Source organism: Bombina bombina, chromosome 6, assembly GCF_027579735.1.
Source record: "Bombina bombina isolate aBomBom1 chromosome 6, aBomBom1.pri, whole genome shotgun sequence".
Taxonomy (NCBI): Eukaryota; Metazoa; Chordata; class Amphibia; order Anura; family Bombinatoridae; genus Bombina; species Bombina bombina.
The window spans coordinates 817,913,928-817,936,465 of NC_069504.1; the positions used below are offsets into that span (position 1 = coordinate 817,913,928).

The 22,538-nt window shown below is 39.8% G+C and overlaps 1 protein-coding gene across 1 annotated transcript in view; it reads left to right on the plus strand.

Moving 5' to 3' along the window:
- GPAT2 (glycerol-3-phosphate acyltransferase 2, mitochondrial) overlaps window positions 1–22,538 on the plus strand; it is a 744,505-nt gene that overhangs the window by 565,635 nt on the left and 156,332 nt on the right. Inside the window, exons 14-15 of the mRNA XM_053719460.1 lie at window positions 6,839–6,909; window positions 15,229–15,490. Coding sequence (XP_053575435.1) covers window positions 6,839–6,909; window positions 15,229–15,490 — 333 coding nt within the window. The remainder of the gene's footprint in view (window positions 1–6,838; window positions 6,910–15,228; window positions 15,491–22,538) is intronic.

The window sequence follows — 22,538 nt, forward strand, 5'->3', positions numbered from 1 at the left end:
TTGAAAAAAAAAATGGTTTGGAAATAGCAAAGTGCTATTTGTATTTATGGCCCTATAACTTGCAAAAAAAGCAAAGAACATGTAAACATTGGGTATTTCTAAACTCAGGACAAAATTTAGAAACTATTTAGCATAGGTGTTTTTTGGTGGTTGTAGATGTGTAACAGATTTTGGGGGTCAAAGTTAGAAAAAGTGTATTTTTTTTCAATTTTTCCTCATATTTTTTAAATTTTTTTATAGTAAATTATAAGATATGATGAAAATAATGGTATCTTTAGAAAGTCCATTTAATGGTATATAATATGTGTGGGTACAGTAAATGAGTAAGAGGAAAATTACAGCTAAACACAAACACCGCAAAAATGTAAAAATAGCCTTGGTCCCAAACGGACAGAAAATGGAAAAGTGCTGTGGTCATTAAGGGGTTAAAGGACATGAAACCCAATTTTTTTCCCCCCATGCTTCTGATAGAGCATGCAGTTTTAAACAACAATTTCACTACTATTATCTAATTTGCTTAATTCTCTTGGTAATCTTTTTTTGAGTGCACTACTGGAACTCTGGGAGGAAGCTTGGTGATTGGTTGTTAACCTGATGAGCTAGCTCACAGTGATGAATTTCTGCTCATTCAACATGGGATACCAAGAGAATGAAGCGAAATTGATAATAGACGTAAATTGGAAAATGGTATGCTCTATCAGAACCATGAAAGAAAAATGTTGGTTTTCGTGTCCCTTTAAATGTTTAGTTCTGCATAATTGCAAAGATTTATAATTTACTATCAATATTTATCTTGCTTGTGTTTTCTATAATGTAATTCTGAAAATTGCAGTGTTTCTATCAAAATGAGAGGTATTAAAAGATTTAAAACGGGGGGGGCGTGTCCGAACACCGACTAGAATGGCTGCTTTTTGTCTATGGCTGTGAATCTGGGCAGATAATTCCGCTGTTTATCGCTCATCAGCACTAAAATTCAAGGCTTCTTCAAGTACTAATGTACTGTCTACCTCTAATGGAGCAGTATTTTACAGTTTTTTCCAACCCTGCAGACCAGACCTTATGAGGTACGCAGCGGAGGCCTAACATCGGCCTGGATCCTCATTCGCCCTCCTCAATTTCCTAATGGAGTTGAACCACGTAAAACTGCTGAAGTTGGTGGACTGTTTATTTCAAGACCACATTTCGCGCTTTACAGAGACCTTACATCTAACATGGGGGAGTCTGAGTAAAACCGCGACACCAAGGCTACTGCTCCCTTCGGAGGGCAAATTGGCTCTGCCACCAGACACCCATTTAATGGAACCTGCGGAGACAATGTGCCAGGTAGATAGAGTGGCGACAACCTCCCGGGGCAGGGGAAGCAATATGGCAGTACTTGGTGCAGCTGACAGGTCGGTACAGAAGGAGAGTGAGGGGGTCGCTAAGACAAGACATGGGGTTATGTCCGGTGATCTGGCTACCGTTAAGACCCGCTCCAAGACCCTAAATCAAGGACAAAATGAGGAGAGAGATCATATGAGTGAAATGGTGTATGGTCAAAGCCCTGACTCCCAGCTGTTAAGAGACGTCCTGAACGAGTTGTTGTCTTACACCCGCTGTGAATCTCAGAGTTCCACACTGGAGCAGTGGTCGCTTACAATAGAGGGACTCCTTGGTGCAGAATACGAGTCACGCTACAAGATCACCTCTGCACTCGAGATCCAACTGAGCGGACTCAAATTGTTTCTGTGCCCCAGATCAGGAGTGGGGTAACTTAATAATATGTTATTTAGGAGTCAATTACTCACTTGGCGGGACTGATTTATTGACTCTCACATCTCGATGGATGTTACTTGTTAGCTATGTCCCGGTTTATATTTAGTGTTTCCACTCTGTTTATAGATGCTTACTGTTGGCCATACTAGTTTGTCTGTACTTTTTCTTAAGTTAATAATATGCGTTTGATTATATCCCGCTTTTACTACTAGTTAGCTACGTACAGCTTATAGAGAATCAAGCCGTCTGGGATGATATGATATTATGCACAGAGGTAGGCTTGTAATAATTCCCCCATTTGTGCCACCCCATGAACTCCTTGCTTACTGTTTTTTACTTATTAATTAGTGCTAACTTTCATCTTATTTCCAAGTATACTGATAGTCTACATTCATTTACTCCCTCTGCCCTTACAAGCGTTAATAAACAGGTGGTACAACTCCTCTGATATTTGTATACCATCTTGAATATGTATATCTATAGATCCATATCCCCTAAGATGGTATATCGTTAGATTAGAAAGACCAATCTCAGACCTCCTTTCCTAGTTTGTAAAATTATTATTCACAGTTGCCCAACCAAGGTTATATCCTAGTCCATATTGATTACATTCCCATGTATATATGCGGCAGGGGTCCAAGAGTGGCCCTATATATTCAATAATCACTGAGTGACCCCTATAACCCCTCTTTCTACTCTTTCCTTAGGGTAAAAGTACACGTGAAGCTATTGTTTACTTTAAGAGGGAACCTGTTTTTTCTAAAAGCCTTTATATTTCCATTTGGGGGTCACTCCTAATTTTTATTGTATCATCTATAGTTCTATAAATAGAAAAGAGGATTATATAGCTAATGTGGGCATAATAATGTTTATATTTCTCTGTATTATGATATGAGTAACTTAACACACTCTGTAAGATTTATTTGATTGTTTGCATTCTGTGTTACTACCCTCTGTATTTAATGAGAAGGGTTTGGCTTCTTGTTAAGTATAATTTTTTTGTTTTTACTTCTTGCCTTACACTTTCTATTTGTAAATCTGTAAGCTTTTATCCTCAATAAAAAATATTTAAAAAAAAAAAAAAAAAAAAGATTTAAAACATTTAGGGCTAGATTACAAGTGGAGCACTAATTTATTGCGCACCCGATTATATTACCAGCCTTTACAAGTGGCTGGTTGTTGCTACCGCAAATTTGTGGTAGCAATTAGCGCTCAGAAAATTAACCAGAGATCAGATCTTTTATTTATTTATTTATTTATTTATTTATTTATTTATTTATTATAAAAAAAATACTGCACAGAGCAGTTTCTAGGAGTAAAATGTGGCGGGTGTGGGGTGTTAAAAAACAAAACAAAAAAAAAACAGCACTGAAAGTGACTTTACATTGCGGTCTATGGGAACTGTGTGTTGCCAGTAAATATATATGTATATATTCATATACATATATATTTGCTGCCCATCGCTGTGCGACTTACCCCCTTAGCTGCTCTAGTTTGGCGTTTGGCATGAGAGTAAGGCTTCCATTGGAGCATATGGAAGCGCGTTATTGTGAGTGCAAAAATTCCCTGCAATGCGAACGCAAGATCGTTTTCGCTCTGCACCTCACCTGTAATACCAGTGCACATTTGTGCGCGCTGGTATAACTAAGTGAAGCGCAAATATCGCTTTAGCGAAAGCGATATTTTGTGCTCCACTTATAATCTGGCCCTAAATTTGTTGGTTGCTATTCTGTTTCTATTTTGTTGAATTTTATTGCAACATTAATGCTATATAATAAATATTTTTTTACCGTTAACACTTTAGAACTATAGAATAATTGTGTCACAATTATACTTCTAGTATAGTATTGTTCGTTACACGCCACTGAACTTTACTTTTTTGACTATACCACCCCACGGCATTAATAAGTATTTATGGGATATACTTTTCATTTTCTCTAAAAGTACATTATATCCTTTTACACATCCAACCCTCCCCCTTCCCTGTCAGATTGCATCACCGCCATTTATATACAATTGATACACCTTCCCCTCACATCCTAGACATTGTATTTCATCTAACACAATATATCATCACTTTATTGTTACTTTATTGTCACTTGTTATAGACTTTATATCTATACACAGATATTTACCTGGGCCAATATAAGCTATATCCAATTTTCTTAGTACATTCTTTTTTCTTTGAGGTTTTTTCCAGTTTCTATCCTCTCTTAGGCTAGGACACTTTTCAATACTACTAACTTGTTCTATGAGTGTTTTATAACATCTGTGACACCATTATCTAGTAATTCTTTATTTCTACTTTCTCTAGTATACTTAAAGGGACAGTCTACACTGAAAACAACGTTAGCCCATAGTTACGATCGCATGCTTACAATTGTATTGATACCTTTCATTCGTATTTTCGTTTATGTGCTTACCAACTTTTACATAAAAGCAGTTTTTATTCCATGATTTAAACATGGCTGTGTAACTCCCAATAGCTTCTCCTCCTGTCTTATCGAGTGCTTCTCCTTCCCTATAACACTCGTGCACAGACAAACCAGTGACGTCATCCTACTCGAAAACGCATGCGCATTGTTTTTCAGCTCGAAACCGGAAGTCTGTAGTTGTTATCCCGGCAAACACAGAAAGAGTAACTCTGTTTTCTGTCCCTCCGTGTAAGCAATAGCAACGCTTTCTGATAATTCAGAGCGGTGAAAAAATAAAGCTAAACTTTGGTTCCGGATACTTGGTTCCCACTGACATTGCGCATGCGCAAAACAATGAATGCGCGATACAGGGTTTTGATCGGTGAGCAATTTTCTATTGGACTATTGAAAATAAGAGAATGGGTGACGTATTGGGTGGGCGGATCGGAGCGGCCATTTCTAACTGTCATATTATAACTTTTCATTGAGCATAACTCGGGATGTGTACAAGACTCGATACAGTTGCAGGGGTGAGCAAAATACATTGTGACATTATCTAACAGATGGATTGCGGTTGTTGTAAGTGTAGACTGTCCCTTTAAGCCTCTCTTGGGGCGCTCCTTCATATATTTAATATTTCCTTAATTTGTATCATGGTCAGTTGCAATACAGTAGATAATAATTTCTACTACTTAAAAGTCCCTTTAACAGTGCACATTTCTTACTAATTTTTCACACTTTTATGATTATTTACCTCTGAAGATTGACTGTTATGTAGTTCCTACTAATGCTCACTGTCAGATAGTTATTTTCTTTTGATGCAAATTGGTTAAAAGGTGCAAATACTTACTATACTATTCATATAAATGATAAATAGTTTTTAGTGGAATATCCCCTTAAAGGGACACTGAACCCAATTTTTTTTTCTTTTGTGATTCAGATAGAGCATGCAATTTTAAGCAAATTTCTAATTTACCCCTATTAGCAAATGTTCTTCATTCTCTTGATATCTTTATTTGAAAAGCAAGAATGTAAGTTTAGATGCCGGCCAATATTGGTGAACAAACTGGGTTGTTCTTGCTGATTGGTGGATAAATTCATCCACCAATAAACAAGTGCTGTCCAAGGTGCTGGACTTTCTTTTTCAAATAAAGATAGCAAGAGAACGAAGGAAAATTGATAATCGGAGTAAATTAGAAAGTTGCTTAAAATTGTATGCTCTATCTGAATCCCGAAAGAAAACAATTGGGTTCAGTGTCTCTTTAGGTGTGATTCAGTTTGCCACACCATGCTTTATTCTACAAAACATTTGCTTGGGAGTAGTAATAGATAACAAGCTAAAGATGAGTGCACAATGCAGGGCAGCGGCTTCAAAGGCTAATAAGATACTAGCATGTATTAAAAGAGTCATTGATTCAAGGGAGGAAAGCATAATTCTGTCATTATATAAAGCCCTGGTAAGACCTCACCTTGAGTTTGGAGTGCAGTTCTGGGGACCGATTGCTAAAAAAGATATTGCAGAACTAGAAAAAGTTCAGAGAAGGGCCACAAAGCTAATAAGGGGATTGGAGAAATTAACCTATGAGGAGAGGCTAGCCAAACTGGGTCTGTTCTCTTTAGAAAAAAGGCGCTTGAGAGGTGACATGATTACTTTATATAAATATATTCAAGGCCCATATACAGAGATGGCAGAAGCTCTTTTTATTCCAAGAAAATTGGTTCTGACAAGAGGTCATAATTTAAGGTTGGAGGAAAGGAGATTTAATCTCCTGCAACGGAAATGTTTTTTCACTGTAAGAGCAATAAAATTGTGGAACTCATTACCAAAGGAGGTAGTGAATGCCAATACCATAGATACATTTAAAAATAGTCTGGATAAATTTCTGTATATAAACAAAATTCATGGATATGATTGCTAGTATTAAATGGGTCACATTTTAATGGGGTTATTTAAGCTTAACTGGAGCTTTTTGTAAGTATTTTAGATTTGTATAGGTTGAACTCGATGGACTTCAGTCTTTTTTCAACCTTATCTACTATGTTAAGTTAGTGTAGAATCTTTTTCATTCGTATCCAAAGTAATTGTGATGAAATAAACATACCCCTTTTTTCTTTTTCAAGGATTTCATCTATACAGTCATCTGTAATGCCAACATCTTGTAAATGTAAACACTTTTATTGTATGCAGATGTTTTGCAATGCATGACTGATATATCATATGCATGTTTAAAAAAGATGATCATGTCCCTTTAAAGGAATAGTCTAGTTAAAATTAAACTTTCACGATTCAGATAGAGCATGCAATTTTATGCAACTTTATTATTTACTCCTATTATCAATTTTTCTTCGTTCTTTTGGTATTTTTATTTGAAAAAGCAAGAATGTAAGCATAGGACCCGTCCCATTTTTGGTTCATCACCTGGGTAGCACTTTCTGATTGGTTTCTAAATGTAGCCACCAATAAGCAAGTGCTACCCATTTTCTGAACCAAAAATGGGCCGGCTCCTAAGTTTGCATTCAAATAAATATTGATAATAGGAGTAAATTCAAAAGTTGCTTAAAATTGCATGCTCTAGCTGAATCATGAAAGTTTAATTTTGACTAGACTATCCCTTTAAGGAGGTTGAGTGTTAAACTGTGCCCATTTAGCCTGCTGTTCTGTCTTTTAGATGCAGTTTTTTGCTCTTCTGTGATGTCTTCAACCATCATATCTGCTCTTGTGCTGGACAAACACAGAATGGTAAGTACAATACATTCTATTTTATGTTTGAATATTTTTTATTTATTTTTTCAGAAAAAGTAAACATTTACAGAAATACCTTCCTCTGCATCGATCTCCATCATTATGGATTCCAGAGTATAGGTCTGCACAGAAACATTTCTAAATAATAAATGATACAATTAACATTCTTTATAACTTCTTAATCATTTCTATTGACATTTATATAACTATGACTATGTAGGGCCAGCAGTTAAAAAAAGACAAAACAGAGGTCATATCCATAGGGTTTTTGTTACCAATGATATTCAGGTTTCATTTCTGTCTTCCGATTTTCATATGATCATTGATAAGGTATTATATAGTTCTTATGTCTGAAAGAAAGTTCGTACTCTGCTGAGCCCTACCAAGATAATCTAATGATTCTGAACCAAACCACCCTGTCTATGTATATCTAAACTTTTTAGGAAATATAACTCCAAAAGAAGGTAAGGTTAAATAAGATTGGTTAGAGGAGGTCAGAGGGGGGGGAAGGGGTAGGGATGAGAAGTGACGAGACATCTTATTTCATTGTTAGTTGTATGTGTTATAATAGTTATATATATATTAATGTTCCTATTGGTCACCTAAGGTTATCTTTCTCATTGATTTTATGTAGTTGCTGCTCATTGCGCTATCCAATAGTACCATATCGCTTGGACTATTTCTTTGTTATCTAAGGTGTTGGATGCTAGGTTGTACATAGTGTATGTGTACTGGATTTTATTGTAAATCTCTGTCCATGTCGGACTGCCTATCTTCCAGTGTCTGGCTATACGTGTCCGGGTGACTGTACATAATATCCTTATAAATGTATTGATGTGTTTGTTGAGTCTCTTAACGGGTATGTGTAATAAAGCTTGTTGGATTGTTAGATCCACGTTTTCGTTCAAGAGTCGGTTGAGGAAGGAGGACAAACATTTCCATATGCCTGAGATTTCTCTACAGTCCCACCACATATGTCGGTATGTTCCTATTTGTCCACATCCTCTATAACACAGAGGGGTTCCCTGCGCACACATATGAGCCGTTCTTATGGGCGTTAGATACCAGCGGTGTATAGTTTTAGTGATATTTTCTTTTAGGTCTACACTCAACAGTCCTTTGTCTGCATCATGGAATATTGCTTCCCATTCTTTGATATCTTTAGTAATGAGTAGTTCCCTCTCCCATGCTAGCATAGTAGAGGTTTTAGTCGAGATTTGTGAGGCCTGTATAGCTACATATAGTATAGATATAGTATGTCTAGTGCGGTCTTCTGATTTACACATGGTTTCTAACGGTGTTGTGTGGTTGTCACTAGGGTGTCTCAGATATGATTGTATTGCGGATTGTATCTGTAGGTATAAATACCAGTGTAGTTTAAAGGGGCTTAATTTTGTCTGCAGTTGGTTGAATGTAAGTATAGCTCCACCTTCCAGGAAGTCTGCTACTCTATATAACCCCTTATTTTCCCACTTCTGTGGTTGGGCCCTAAGTTCATCCGGCAGGATATATCTTATCGGGATGTATCTGGAGTATTGTGGAAGTAGGTTAAATTTCGATCTTGCTTTTTTCCAAGTGGCTACTGTAAGGGTTGTAGTGTAAGGTCCATCTGTCTCCCTGTGGGCTTGTGTTCTCTCTTGATCCCAAAGTATAGCATCAGTCTCGCCCCATCCTCCCAGAGTTGCTTCTAAAGTAGGCCACATGGTCTCCCTATTTCTCTTTAATAAAAGGCTGTCCTGTGCTAGTCTGGCTGCATTATAGTATTCTAACAGGTTAGGGACACCTATGCCTCCCAGGTTTTTATGTCTATATAAGACTGATTTCGCTATTCTATTTGTTTTGTCTCCCCTGATATACACTAGTATGTCCTTTTGTATGGTCTCTAGGTCTGTTTTCACCAATTTAATAGGTAGGGTTCTAAACATATATAGTATCCTTGGCAAAATATTCATCTTGACCGAGGCCACTCTACCTAGCCATGAGAATTTGTAATTTTTCCATTTTGATAGATCTTTTCTGATCTGTTTGAATAGTGGGGGATAGTTAACTTTGTATAGCAGTGAGGGGGAAGAGGGGAGATGAACTCCTAGGTATTTTAAGGTGTGCTTCATCCATTTAAACTGGAAGTTGGACTCCAACACTTCTTGTGTCCTTTGGGGGATCGCTATGGGGAGGGCTTCACATTTCTCTGCATTTATTTTAAATCCCGAAATAGTAGAAAATGTCTCTAATGTTTGGTGGAGGTTGGGCAATGATATTAGGGGGTTTGTCAAGGTCAGAAGTATATCGTCCGCAAATAGGGCCATTTTATATTCCATTTTAGTCGTCTTAACTCCTGTTATATCTGTATGTGAACGAATTTTAGCGGCTAGAGGCTCTATACATAGAGCAAATAGTAACGGAGACAGAGGGCACCCCTGTCTGGTCCCGTTGCGAATTGGGAAGGGTTTAGATTTATATCCCGCTGATGAGACCTGAGCTCCCGGTGTGGAGTATATAGCCCTCAATGCTTTCACGATGGCCCCCTCAAACCCCATTTTGTGTAACACTAGAAACATATATTCCCAGTCGATGCGATCAAACGCCTTCTCCGCGTCCAGTGATAGGAGCAGAGAGGGAGTTTTTGAGTCTGTTAGGGTCTGAACTAAATTAGTTACTTTGCGGATATTGTCTGGGGCTTCCCTACCTTTGATAAAGCCTACCTGATCTGGGTGTACTAGTTGGGGTATAATATGTTTAAGTCGGTTCGCTATTATCTTAGTAAATATTTTAAGGTCTTGGTTGATTAGGGATATCGGGCGATAATTTTGGCATTTTTTATGGTCCTTTCCTGGCTTAGGGATTACAACTATTTTTGCAGCTAGCAGTTCAGGTGGGATAACTTCCCCTTCCATAATATGGTTACAGAATTTAACCAGATGCGGGATTAACGCGGTTTTAAAAAGCTTATAGTATTCGCCAGGGAACCCGTCTGGTCCCGCCGCCTTCCCTGGCTTGAGGTCACTAATAGCCCCCAGTGCCTCTATGGATGATATAGGCGCATTCAGGGTTTCCCTTTGCTCTTCTGAAAGGGTTTGCAGTAGGTCTTGATTAAAAAAAGTTGAGGTGAGTGTCTCTGTCCTTGTATCATGTAAAACTTTTCTCCCGTCATATAAGTCCCCGTAGTATGCTGCAAAGGTGTCTACTATTTCTTGAGGGTGTGATGTCATTAAGTTAGTGGATGTCTCAATTGAGGAGATTACTGCGGCCCTATTACGTTCCTGGATTTTATGTGCCATGTATCTATCTGGTTTATTTGCGAATAAAAAGTACTGTGCTTGTAGTTTTTGGCTGGCCCTAGTGGCTCGTGATTGAAGTAGAGTGGCTAGTGCTGATTTTTTGGATTGGAGAGTTTTCTGAATGGTCGTTGTTTTAGTTAGTCTATGTTTTTTTTCTAAGTCCTCAATTTCTGTGTGGAGTTGTTTTAATTGTTGTCTGTATGTCCTGGTCTGTGTTGCTTTTTCTTTAATAAGTATCCCCCTTAATACTGCTTTGTGGGCCGCCCACGTGATCCCTGGGTTAGTTGCTGTATCAGTATTAATGTTCCAGTATTCAGTAAGGAGCTTAAGTATATTGTTATGCGTCTGGGGGTTTTTGATGCACGACCTATCAAAGGTCCATGTCTTACTCCTGTGGGGGTCACATAGACCCTCCAGCTGTAAAGTGATGATCGAGTGGTCAGACCACACACAGGCATGGATCTGTGAGCTATGTAAGAGGGGCTGTAATATCTGACTTACATATATATAATCTAGTCTGATGTAGGACTTGTGTGGTGCTGAGTAGAACGTAGTGTCGTTAGTCGAACCATATAACGTGGCCCATGTGTCTATCAGAGAGTGAGGTAGTAAGGTTTCCTGTATTGCTTTAACTATGCGATTGTGTCTAATTTGTTAGTTGGTTAAGGATCTAGGTTCCCTGGGTTCAATAGGCATCATGGTGATATTGAAGTCCCCTGCTATAAATATTTTGGTGTGGGACCATTGTGTGAGTAGGTATGAGATGTGTTGAAAGAAGTTATGTTGATTTTCGTTTGGTGCATAGATGTTGCAAAGAGTAATCTCTGAGTCTAGAATTCTCCCTTTTACTATTATATATCGCCCTTCGGTGTCTGTAATTATCTCTTCTTGTGTGAAATTAAGTGAGGAATGTATGAGAATAGATGTACCCCGTTTTTTAGTTGTTGCTGTGGAGTGATAGTGGGTAGTGAAGTATTTTGCCCAATATTTTGGGATTCTATCTTTAAGTAGATGAGTCTCTTGAAGAAATAAAATGTTAGCATGCAGGGAGGTGTACTGTGTCATTGCCATGCGTCTTTTTATATCAGTATTTAGTCCCCTTACATTAGGGGATAATATCTTTATTCTAGGGATCATGAAAGTATGTCTACTGTGTATCGGTGCAACAGAAGATTCTTTACCTGTGGGTCCCTGGATCGAAAACCTAGTGGTGTAGATTGTAGGTGCTCTGGGTTATGATTGGTGAACCGTGTCGTGTCGTCACTGGGGAAGGGGAGGGAGCTAGAAAAGAAATATAGTGTTAATAACATTGGAGAAAACAATTTGGGGTCCCCAACATTGGGACCTCTGGGAAGTGAACTTTGAAGTTTCATCAGAATAAATTAGGAAAAAAAAAAAAATTAAGATAAGAATTAAATTATATTATATTATTATACTTCGGGGGAAGCTAACAGTCCCACAACACCGTATAAATTCTATAATGATATATTGGTGAGAGTCTCTGAGAAGAAATGTCCATGAGGAAGACCACGTCTCCAGAAAAGGAGACATTAAACTGTAATTTCAGATGTGTTAAAGGTAACCTAGAATTATCTTTGTGGTGTGTTCCTTCAATTAGCTTCTACAAGTCTCATATTCCAAAAAAAGGGGAAAAAAGGAAAGATATGGAGTCCATTTATCTATGTTCTCCAATACGGATCTGTTGTCATCTAGGAAATTTTCCCTCTTGTCTCCTTAATTTTTTGTTTTTTGTGGTTTATAGATTGCCATTTGGATGATTCGGGTTGTCTGTCTGGATCTTTATTTTTCTCTGGGTTCTGCGCTGTAGTCGGGATTATAGGTGTCTCTAAGCCTAAAATTTTGCAGATTTCAGGTATGTCTTCTGGGTCTTTAAGCGTGATTGTTTTAGAGTCCTTTGTGATGTGCAAGGCAAACGGAAATCCCCATCTGTATGAGATCTGGTGTTTTCTGAGTAGAGTAGTAAGAGGACGTAGGGCACTTCTCCTTTGCAGTGTTCTAACACTAAGATCTTGGTAAAATTGTATCACGTTGCCTTGATATTTGTAGGTAGAATGTTTCCTTGCTGCTTGTAGGATTTTTTCTTTGTCTTGAAAAAAGGTTAGTTTGATTATGATATCTCTTGGGGTAAGACCCATTTTGGGTTTGGCTTTTAAGGCCCTGTGTGCCCTCTCTATATGGTAGATATAATCAGCTGCGGAATTTGTAATCTGCATGAAAAGTTGGGTGAGATAAGCTGGAATTTCTGCATGACTCACTTCTTCTGGAACACCTTTGAGGCGAATATTGTTCCTTGTGCTCCTGTTTTCCCGATCCTCCAATTTGTCTTGAAATTCTTCCATCATTTGTTGTTGAGAGGACATGGTCTGAGACATTTCATCCATTTGATCTACCATGGAATCTTTTTGGTCCTCCAGTGTTTCAATCCTGTTCCCCATTTCCATTAAGTCGGATTTGATGTCAGAGAGGCTATTGGTGACGGATGAGTGAATTGAGTCAATTTTCTCCCACAGTTTTTCAAAGTTATCTGCAATGTCCTTTTTGGATACTAAATTTTTAAGATCAGCTTTTGTTAGTGGACTTTGATCTTGTGGTAGTAATTGAGAGTCAATGTCAGATTCTTCTTCCATTTCTGTGTCTGTTTGTTGTTTATTTGTTTGAGAGTTTTTAAAGAAAGTGGATACAGGAGTGGATTTAATTGTTTTATCTCCTTTAATGGGTCTTCTAGAGGCCATGATTCTGCGTTGTGGAGATGGTTGGGACAAATGTAAAACGCAGGGGGAAGATCTATATTGCTGGCAGATGGGGTTGCTATTTATTATTGGGCTGCCAGAGGAATAAGCTGTGAGCCTATTCAAAAGTATTGATCATACAGACTTGGTTGTATATTGTATAGTTAGGCAGGCATTTTATTCGGATATACCAAAGATATGTTTTTTCTTCTCGTTGTATGTTGAGACTCACATTGGTGTTGTAGGCATTATGAGATTAAATTTCCCGTTCCCCCTATAGTAATCATAGTGTTATTTACATTCTCTTCCTCAGATGGTCTCCGCTTCTGTGGCTGAATGCAACTCTTAGGGAATGGCTATAGGTCAGTTAATGGCAGGTAGGAGCTGCAATATGTACTGCTCAGACTGTGTTATGGTAACTCTATCGCAAGTGGCTATGCTGTAGTACCATTTCAGAAGTAGCCTCCGTTGTGGAGTAAGTCAGCGGTTGCCCTCTCCCCAGGGCAGTTATCCTCACAGGATGATCTCGGGAAAGGGTATGGGGGTATGACCCACCACCACTCAGGGCTGGCAGGAAAGGGAAGGGGAGAGGGTGTTAGAAGGAGGCCTCTTTATATTGTGGGGTGTAAAGGTACACAAGAATCAGGTATTGCTAGAGTGTCAGTCAGGCTTTAAATTGTATAGACTAATCTCAGTATCCAATATTTGTGTGGTTTTGTTCTAACAATGGCGTTATTTTTGCTTACTGTTAGTGTTTTGACTTCTGTTTAGTTAGATTAGCATACACTTTCTTCTCCTCTTATATTGTGCTAATGCGCTCTGTTATTTATAGTCCTGCTCCAGAGCAGCGGCAATAATAAAACACCCCTCCGTGTGCAGTAAACCAACAAAGTGATATTTGGACCCTTTGGATTTTAACAAGTCTCCCCACTCTGTTTCCTTATATCTTAAAGGCAGGTTGCCGAAGTGTGTGGAGTTAACTTTTAGTGCCTCTTTAGTTATAGAGACAAAGCTCTCGTTTATTGTATAATGTCCCGCTCCAGGGCCGCCTCCCCCCTTCTCTTCCGGGTTTCACTGGTTAGTAATGGCGTGCTTTCGCGCCTTTTTATAACTGTATTACCGGTGGGCTTATCTTTCAAGGAATTTGGGTCCCAGTAAGCGTCTGACTCACCCGCTCCGTAGCGTGTAAATACCTCCTCTGTGTGTCCCGATCAGCCGGGTGGAGGTCTCTGTATGTTCCGGTCAGGCTGCGGTGCTTCTGTGAGATCGCCTCTGCTGTTCTCTGACACAAAGGGAGCGGTGTGAATAGCTTTCAATTCTTTGCCTCTTCAGTTTTAACACCCTTCAGTAGAGCATAAGGTTCGCTCCAGAGAGCATTAAAAGTCACTTTTAAGTGGTGGATTTAATAAAATTTGTAAAGTTTGCTCTGGAGCTCACACACTGCACGTCCTCTCTCCACAAAGGCTAGCTCCCCCCCCCCCCCAATACATTCTATTTTAAAGGGACATGAAACTCAAAATTAAACTTTTATGATTTAGATGGAACCTGCAATTTTAATAGACTTTTCAAGTAACTTCTATTATCAGATTGATTTTGTTCTTTTAGTATCCTTTGTTGAAAAGCATACCTAGGTAGGTTTAGGGCACTGGTTTTCAAACCTGTCCTCAGGCCTCCCTAACAGGCCACATTTCCAGGATGATCTTGGGTGAGAGCTTATGATTGTTTCACCTGTGCTCTTGTTTAGATATCCTCTAAATATGACCCGTTTGGAAGGCCTCAGGACAGGTCTAAAAAAACAGTGGTTTTGGAGCTGCAATGCACTACTGGGTGCTAGCTGGTGATTGGTGGCTACACACATATGCCTCTTGTCATTGGCTCACAATATGTGTTGATCTAGCTCCCAGTAGTGCATTGCTGTGCATGAACTGACTTTCTATGTGTTTAACCCTTTTGCAAAGTTATATGCAAGCAACAGTGCAATAGTAAACTGCTCTAACACAGCACAATTTGGTTTGTAAATTTATATCCATTTAAGGCCTCTCCTGGTGCCATCTCTCATGTTCCTTTTTTAAACTATTTCCCAAGCCCCCTTGTAATTATTCAAATATCTCTTTAAGAAGCTCAATTTTGACATTTCCGAAACCCTTCATTACTTTCTAACATCCTTCATTTCGCTCAGTCACCATCACTTGTCTTTTTTCCTCTAAGCTTTTAGTAACCTGGGACACTCTATCAATTCTACGCTTGTTGCCAATATCATGTGACACAAGGTTTATCTCCAATCCTAGGGCGTCTCTTTCTCGAGACTCATTTCTGATTTCACTTTATTGACGGAAGAAATTCTTCAACGTGGTTTTGATGTTGGATTCTCTGGAAAGAGGTGGAACCTTGTTCGTCATAGCCTGGGGATCTTACGGAGCAGTGTGTCTCTCTTTTCTTCTCCTTCCCAGAACATGTATGTGTTATGCAAAAAATCCCAGGAGGCAATCTGTTTGCTGAGGCACCTGAGTTCCAGTTTGCTACCCATATTTTTATATGAAGCAGTAGGAGGTAAGGATTTGATACTTACATACTGTCCCTGTAAACTTCTCACTGTTGCACCATTTTCTTTCCTATGGCATGGAGAGTCCATGAATCATTCCAATTACTAGTGAGATATTCACTCCTGGCCAGCAGGAGGCAGCAAAGAGCACCCCAGCAGAGATGTTAAGTTTCACTTCCCTTACCCATAACCCCCAGTCATTCTCTTTGCCTTGATCATGGGAGGATGGCGAAGGTGTCTGAAGATTTTAATCCTTTAATGGGTACTTTTCCCTGCAAGCAAAGATTGGGGCTATGCTGTGTCCATGTCAATCTCTTTAGTAAGAGTAACGGTGGCTTTTAGCAGTTTGAAGGCGGCGAGGTGGTCTTTGCTTAACTTCTAACAACAATGCTACTCTTTTATGGAAAACCAGGGTTGGTTACCCTGTTTTTCTTTTTCTACAGGTCCCTGACAGACGTGGAGATATTTGTCACACCTTGGAAGATATTTTCTGCCTGACAGCAGCATCCACATATAAGTGCTTTCCCTTCTAGGTTAGAAGGTACCAGCACTCCAAGGGTTAATCTCCCTGTAGATTTTTCATTTTGAGAAGTAAAGTTAGCACAATGGTTTGGTATCTAACCCAATTACACAGATCCTAAGATTGTTTCTAGGTGGTTGTGTTACATTGTTGGGGGCACTGCATCTAAATGGGATTATTATGCTGACAAAATACTTTTGAAACAGTGTTTTCAATTATTTACTAAGCGCATTGATACGTTATTTGGGGCACTTTATTATGTTTATATAAGGCTTTATTATTTTCTATATGGCAACCAGTTGCAAGGAAAGTGGATAGATCGCAAGTCTAGTAATTTATATTCTTTTCCTTTCGTGCCTCATTTTAGTGACAAATCTTGTCATCCCAGGGGCAGATTCCAACTGTCAAGGTTATCTGCGGACCAAATAAAGCGAGAGGCCTTCTTAAACTGTGTAAAGGTCCTATCTTCCCTGGGAGTGATTGTTCCAGTTCCTCTCGAGGAACAGGGTCTAGGATTCTATTCAAATCTATTTGTAGTTCCCAAGAAGCAGGGTACTTTCTGTCCCATACTGGATCTAAAGTGTCTCAACCAATTCCTCAGGGTTTTGTCCTTTAAAATGGAGACCATCCGTTCAATTCTTCCTTTGGTACAAGAGGGTCAGTTCATGACGACCATAAATCTGAAGGACGCATATTTTCATGTTCCCATTCACAGGGATCATTACCAGTATCTGAGGTTTGCCTTTCTGGACAATTCCAGTTTATTCCCCTTCCTTTTGGCCTTGCTACACCTCCCAGAATTTTCACAAAGGTTCTGGGGGCTCTTCTGGCAGTGGTCAGGTCTCAGGGAATTGCTGTGGCACCTTATCTGGACGAAATTTTAGTTCAAGCGCCATCTTTTCATCTAGCAAGATCTCATACAGAGATGTTGTTGTCCAGTCTACGTTCTCACGGGTGGAAAGTGAATCCGTGAAAAAGTTCCCTTGTACCAGATACAAGGGTGTGTTTCTTAGCAACAATTATAGATTCCCTGTCTATGAAGATTTTTCTGACGGATGTCAGAAAATCCAAACTTCATGCTTTGTGCCTTTCTCTCCAGTCTGCTATTCATCCATCAGTGGGTCAATGCATGAAGGTGATTGGTCTGATGGTTGCCTCCATGGAAATCGTTCCTTTTGCTCGGTTCCATCTGAGACCTCTGCAATTATGCATGCTCAGTCAATGGAACAGGCACCACTCAGATCTCTCGCAGAGGATAAATCTGGACTCCCTAACAAGAGTCTCTCTTTCGTGGTGGATTTCACAGGACCATCTGTCTCTGGGCACATGCTTCCTGAGGCCTTCCTGGGTGATTGTGACCACGGACACCAGCCTGTTAGGACGGAGTCTTCTCTTCCAATAAACATCTTGGAGTTGAGAGCAATCTTCAATGCCTTAATAGCTTGGCCTCAACTAGCCTTGGTTCGGTTTATCAGATTCCAGTCAGACAACATCACCTCAGTGGCTTACATCACCCACCCGGGAGGAACTCGGTGTTCCTTAGCAATGAAGGAGGTGACTCCCATTCTCTAGTGGGTGGAGTCTCACGATTGCCATCTCTCTGCCACCCACATCCCAGGGGTGGACAACTGGGAGGCAGATTTTCTGAGCAGGCAGACTTTTCATACCGGAGAGTGGGCTCTCCACCCAGAGGTTTTCATGATTATAACTCTCAGGTGCAGGTTCCGAGTTGGATCTGATGGCGTCCCGTCAAAACGCCAAGCTTCCAAAGTACATTTCAAGGTCAGAGATACGATCTGGCGGTTCCTTGGAACTTAAATCTAGCATACCTGTTTCCTCCGTTTGCTCTCCTTCCACGAGTAATTGCTTGTATCAAGCAGGAGAGAGTGTCTTATTCTAATAGCTCCTGCAGAGCCTCGCAAGATCTGGTTTGCGGATCTGGTGTCAGTGTCATCTCTTCCACCTTGGAGGTTAACTTTGAGGAAGGACCTTCTGTTTCAGGGTCCCTTCCTTCATCCAAATCTGGATTCTCTGAAACTGACTGCTTGGAGATTGAACGCCTAGTTTTGACTAGACGTGGCTTCTCTGACAATGTCATAGATACCATGCTTCAGGCTCGTAAGCTGGTTACTCGCAGAATTTACCAAAAGGTATGGCGTAAATACCATCACTGGTGTGATTTAAAGGGTTTTTCTTGAAACAGAGTAAGGGTTCCTCAAATTTTGGCTTTTCTTCAGGAGGGCCTGGAGAAAGGTTTCATTCAGTACTCTGAAGGGTCAGATTTCTGCACTGTCTATTCTTTTGCACAAACGTCTGGCAGATCTGACAGATGTTCAAATTTTTGTTCAGGTCTTGGTCAGAATCAGGCCTGTGTATAAACCTGTTGCTTCTCCTTGGAGCCTTAATCTTGTTGTTAAAGTTTTGCCACAGGCTCCATTTGAGCCAATGCATTCTGTTGATATTAAATTACTATCTTGGAAGGTTTTGTTTCTTATTGCTATTTCGATCTTAATATGGGAATAGTCCACAGCTGCATTCCTTACTTGTGGGAAATACTGAACCTGACCACCAGGAGGATGCAAAGACACCCCAGCCAAAGGCTTAAATACCTCCCCCACTTCCTCATAACCCCAGTCATTCTTTGCCTTTCGCCACAGGAGGTTGGCAGAGAAGTGTTAGAAGATTTATGAGTAGTCTCTTATGGAGGGTAGTACTCTTGGAGATGGGACTGGAGTTTTAAGTAGTCCTGTCAGCCTCTCAGTGAGAGCATGGATGAAAGTTGGAGTCTGGAGATGCAGCGAGAGTCTTTCTGTGAAACCATCCCGACTCATATTAACAGCTCCATAGGCAATCAGCGTTGACGAGTTTCGCTGCCTGCTTTTTTCACTCAAGTCCATGTCAGAAGCGACGCTACTATCTGTCACACTTGAAGGGCCGTGTTCCTGTTCCACGGCGTAGATTCTGGTAAGATCGTTTCATATTTTATTCATGTATGATAACGCAAGAAGAAAGGGTCACAGTGTTACTCCTTTTATCTGTATGGAATCAAGGGTTAATATCTCCTTAGGGGGATTGTTGAACAGGGGGAACTAATCTTATATGTTTATTTGATTTTATGCTGCTTCATGTGTGAGATGTTATGGGCTCATAGGCTGTTATGGAATATACAGGTTTCATTTTCACTTTAAGAGCCATGCAGCTTACAAGCTTGGCGCTTTCTCATAGCAGAGATGGTCCTACATTGTGCAGCATGTGATTAAATCTCTGTACTGTCTGGGTCATAGGAGGTGGTGAGTGCCCCAGCCATTGGGGTATAAGGGTGCCATTTTTTATTTTTTTTGTTTGTTTTTATAATTTGTTTTTATTGAGGAATCAAAGAAAAAGTTACATAATGAACAGTAATATGAACATATACAGGTAGCATAATTGCGACCGGAGACCCTGAATCGGGACCTCCTAACATATACAGGTAAATGAGCTTTTTATACATTACATGTTCACATTGGTGAAAAGTTCCTCGCTTAACTGAGTGGGTATCTGTGAAATCACTAAAATCTAGTATACATTATAGTTATCAATGAAAAAAGTGTATGAGAGAGTAGATAATACTGCTAAACCAAAAAAAGAATAATTATTCTCTGGTGCCACCCTTGAAAATGAATATTACAAAGATCAAACAGAGAGAATGTATTCACAACATACACTACTGTTGTGAAAAAGCAAGGGATAACAAAGGCACACAGAATTTTGGTAAATACTCAAATTTATTAATTCCTATTTAAATCCCAAACCACATTTATGTGGATCACAGAAAATGACAAAGTCAATCATGCTTTGAAAGTGAGCAAATTTTAACTAAAACAGCAAAATTCAAAAACTAAATGTTACTAAAAGGCCAATAACCTCTAAGCATACGTATGCTAATTAACTAGGGGTGCAGCCTAATCTACTATCTATGACACAGACAGATATCTATAACATAGGCAGGTAACATATAGTAAGCAAAAAACGTAAGTAAATTAACATTGCGGTTACAAGTAAAAACATAAAAAAGACATTTTCATTTAATCCTAAACAGATCAGAATAAATGACCGGCAAATGTCTTAGTAAAGCATCTGGGATATAGACACTGGTGATTGCTGCTGAAAGTACAAGTTCAGTTATTTTACTTAGCTGCTGTATGTAAATCCATTATTCCAATTCAGAGGTAATGCAGCATTCAGAGCGTGTGATGTCACTTGCAGCCTAGGGTGTGGTTGTAAGCCTGCTGGCAATAGGTTCGATTGCAAGGGGTGTGTCCCAAAGGCCGAGAATCCGTCCACTGGATTGGTCAATTGCTCAGGTGAAAGAAACCAGGCTTCCACCGATGTTATGTAGCTAAGCACATACCAGGATGCACCTTGTACTCCGGAAAGTAAGTTAGAACAGCCACACACAAGAGAGCCAAAAGATTTCTCAGTAAAAGGGATCTCTTATCTTTAACCACCTCCAGGTGGATGTTGCACATTCAGTCCAGCGCAAATAAGGAAACCACAATCTCCAATCCTTAGCCGCTTTTCAAGCACACATGCTTTTTCTCAGCATGTAATGTCAGCATGAAGTCAGTTCCAAGACTAACAATAAACTTGTACCGCAATGCCTTTTCTTTGCTTTCTTTGAAAAATGCTTAGAAAAAGACAGGAGTTGGTCGACCTCACTCCTGGCTAGTATAGCACATAGGTGCCAAAATTACACAAAGTGCCAACGCACGTTTCACCCCTGCAGCAAGATTTGTGTCTAAGGGGTTCATCAGGGCATAATATTCCATACCGGATATCCTCTATTTATGGACCTACCTGTGACTCCACAGGTGATCTACTTGCTAAACACCTGCTATTTTCTTAAAGCTGTATACAGCAAGGAGCCCTATTTTAATAATACTTGTGTTCATAGTTAAAAAGTGCCAAAATATAGAAGCTTTGTTATTATTTATTAAATAGAGAAACTCAATTCCTAAGCTTTTCTAAACAAAGCTAAAAACGGCCTTTTAATGATCACTTCCAAATAACGGCGCACACTCTATCAGCATAGTACTTATAGAAAACTGGCAAATTCCAGCTTTTCATTTAAGCCTGTTGGATATCTCGTTCCTAGTTTATAAATCCATTTTGCTTCTTTTTGCAAAAGGATTTTTTCATTATTGCCACCTCTACCATTAGTGATTCCTTTATCAATAATGATAAACTTTAGAGATTCCACATTTCCTTTATGAAACATTTCAAAATGTCTCGCTACACTGGTGTCATTGCAATGAGCAATATCATCACGATGTTCTTGTACCCGGTCCTTCACAAGCCTCTTCGTTTTCCCTACGTAAAAGGCCGGGCACGAACATCTGAGAAGATATATTGCTCCCTCAGACTTGCAATTAAAAAAGTATTTTATATCGTAAGTCTTACCATCCTGTACTGAGAATTGCTTTGCGCTATCCATGTGGACACAGTATACACAGTGTCCACATGGATAGCTGCCTTTGATCCCCCTGTCCTTTCTAAGCCAGTCTGCATCAGAGGGACCCCTGGAAAATTGACTTTTTACCTATACATTATAGTTAAGAGACCACCATTGGGCTTGTGGTCTTTGAGGGGTTTAAGTTAAATAGTCTAGGAATAGAAAGTGTAGCGCCCCGAGTGGGCCTGATTATGGTGGAATAAGTTTGTAGGCAAACTATTTTTGATCAGAATTGGACGGCGAAGCAGAGGATATAAGGGGGGAGAAAGGAGGGGAAAAAGGATGAAACACACACATAGGAGAGCCCTCTTCCTTCTCATAGGACAGAACCATATTTGTTCCTACCCCACTAAAGGGAGGGTATATTGGAGTCCCCCATCGCCTCCCAAGGCTCCCATATCAGGACATACAAGTCTATTTGTTGGCGTGAGCTGTAAACATATTTTTCCACTGACTTAAAATAAGTAATTAATTGTACCAAGGCCTGCCATAGTGGAGCATTAGGTTATTTCCAGTTTCTCGCTATTGTAAGCTTTGCCGCCATCAGGATTGTGATCAGGAGAGTACTTGTGGGCGAGGAATGGCAATGAAGATTTAGGTGTAGGAGAGCGACCTCGGGGGGCAGGTCCCCAACTAGCCCCAATGTGAGGCAGAGAGTGAGCAGTTTTGTCCAAAAATGTTTAATAATTGGGCATGTCCACCAGATATGAAATGGATCACCCATCAATGAAAACCCCCTCCAGCATAGAGGAGAAGAATCATAGGTCGAGGGAGGCTATTTAAGAATCCCCAAGATTTCATTAGAGGTTAGAGCCTCATAAATTCAAACTGAAATTTTGGCGGAATAGCAAGGGCATCTACCAGGGCCGCATGTTGAGGATAGTCATTCTCTGTGAGGAAGACGGCTAGATTAAGATTATAAAGAGCTTGTCTCACAGCATAACTAGAGAGCGGGAGGCCATAGAGAAGTCCCTTTTTGGAATGGCATGGAGAGGGGTGGGGAGATACTAAACGGAAGTGTCGGAGACGGAGCCAGGAGTCCCTA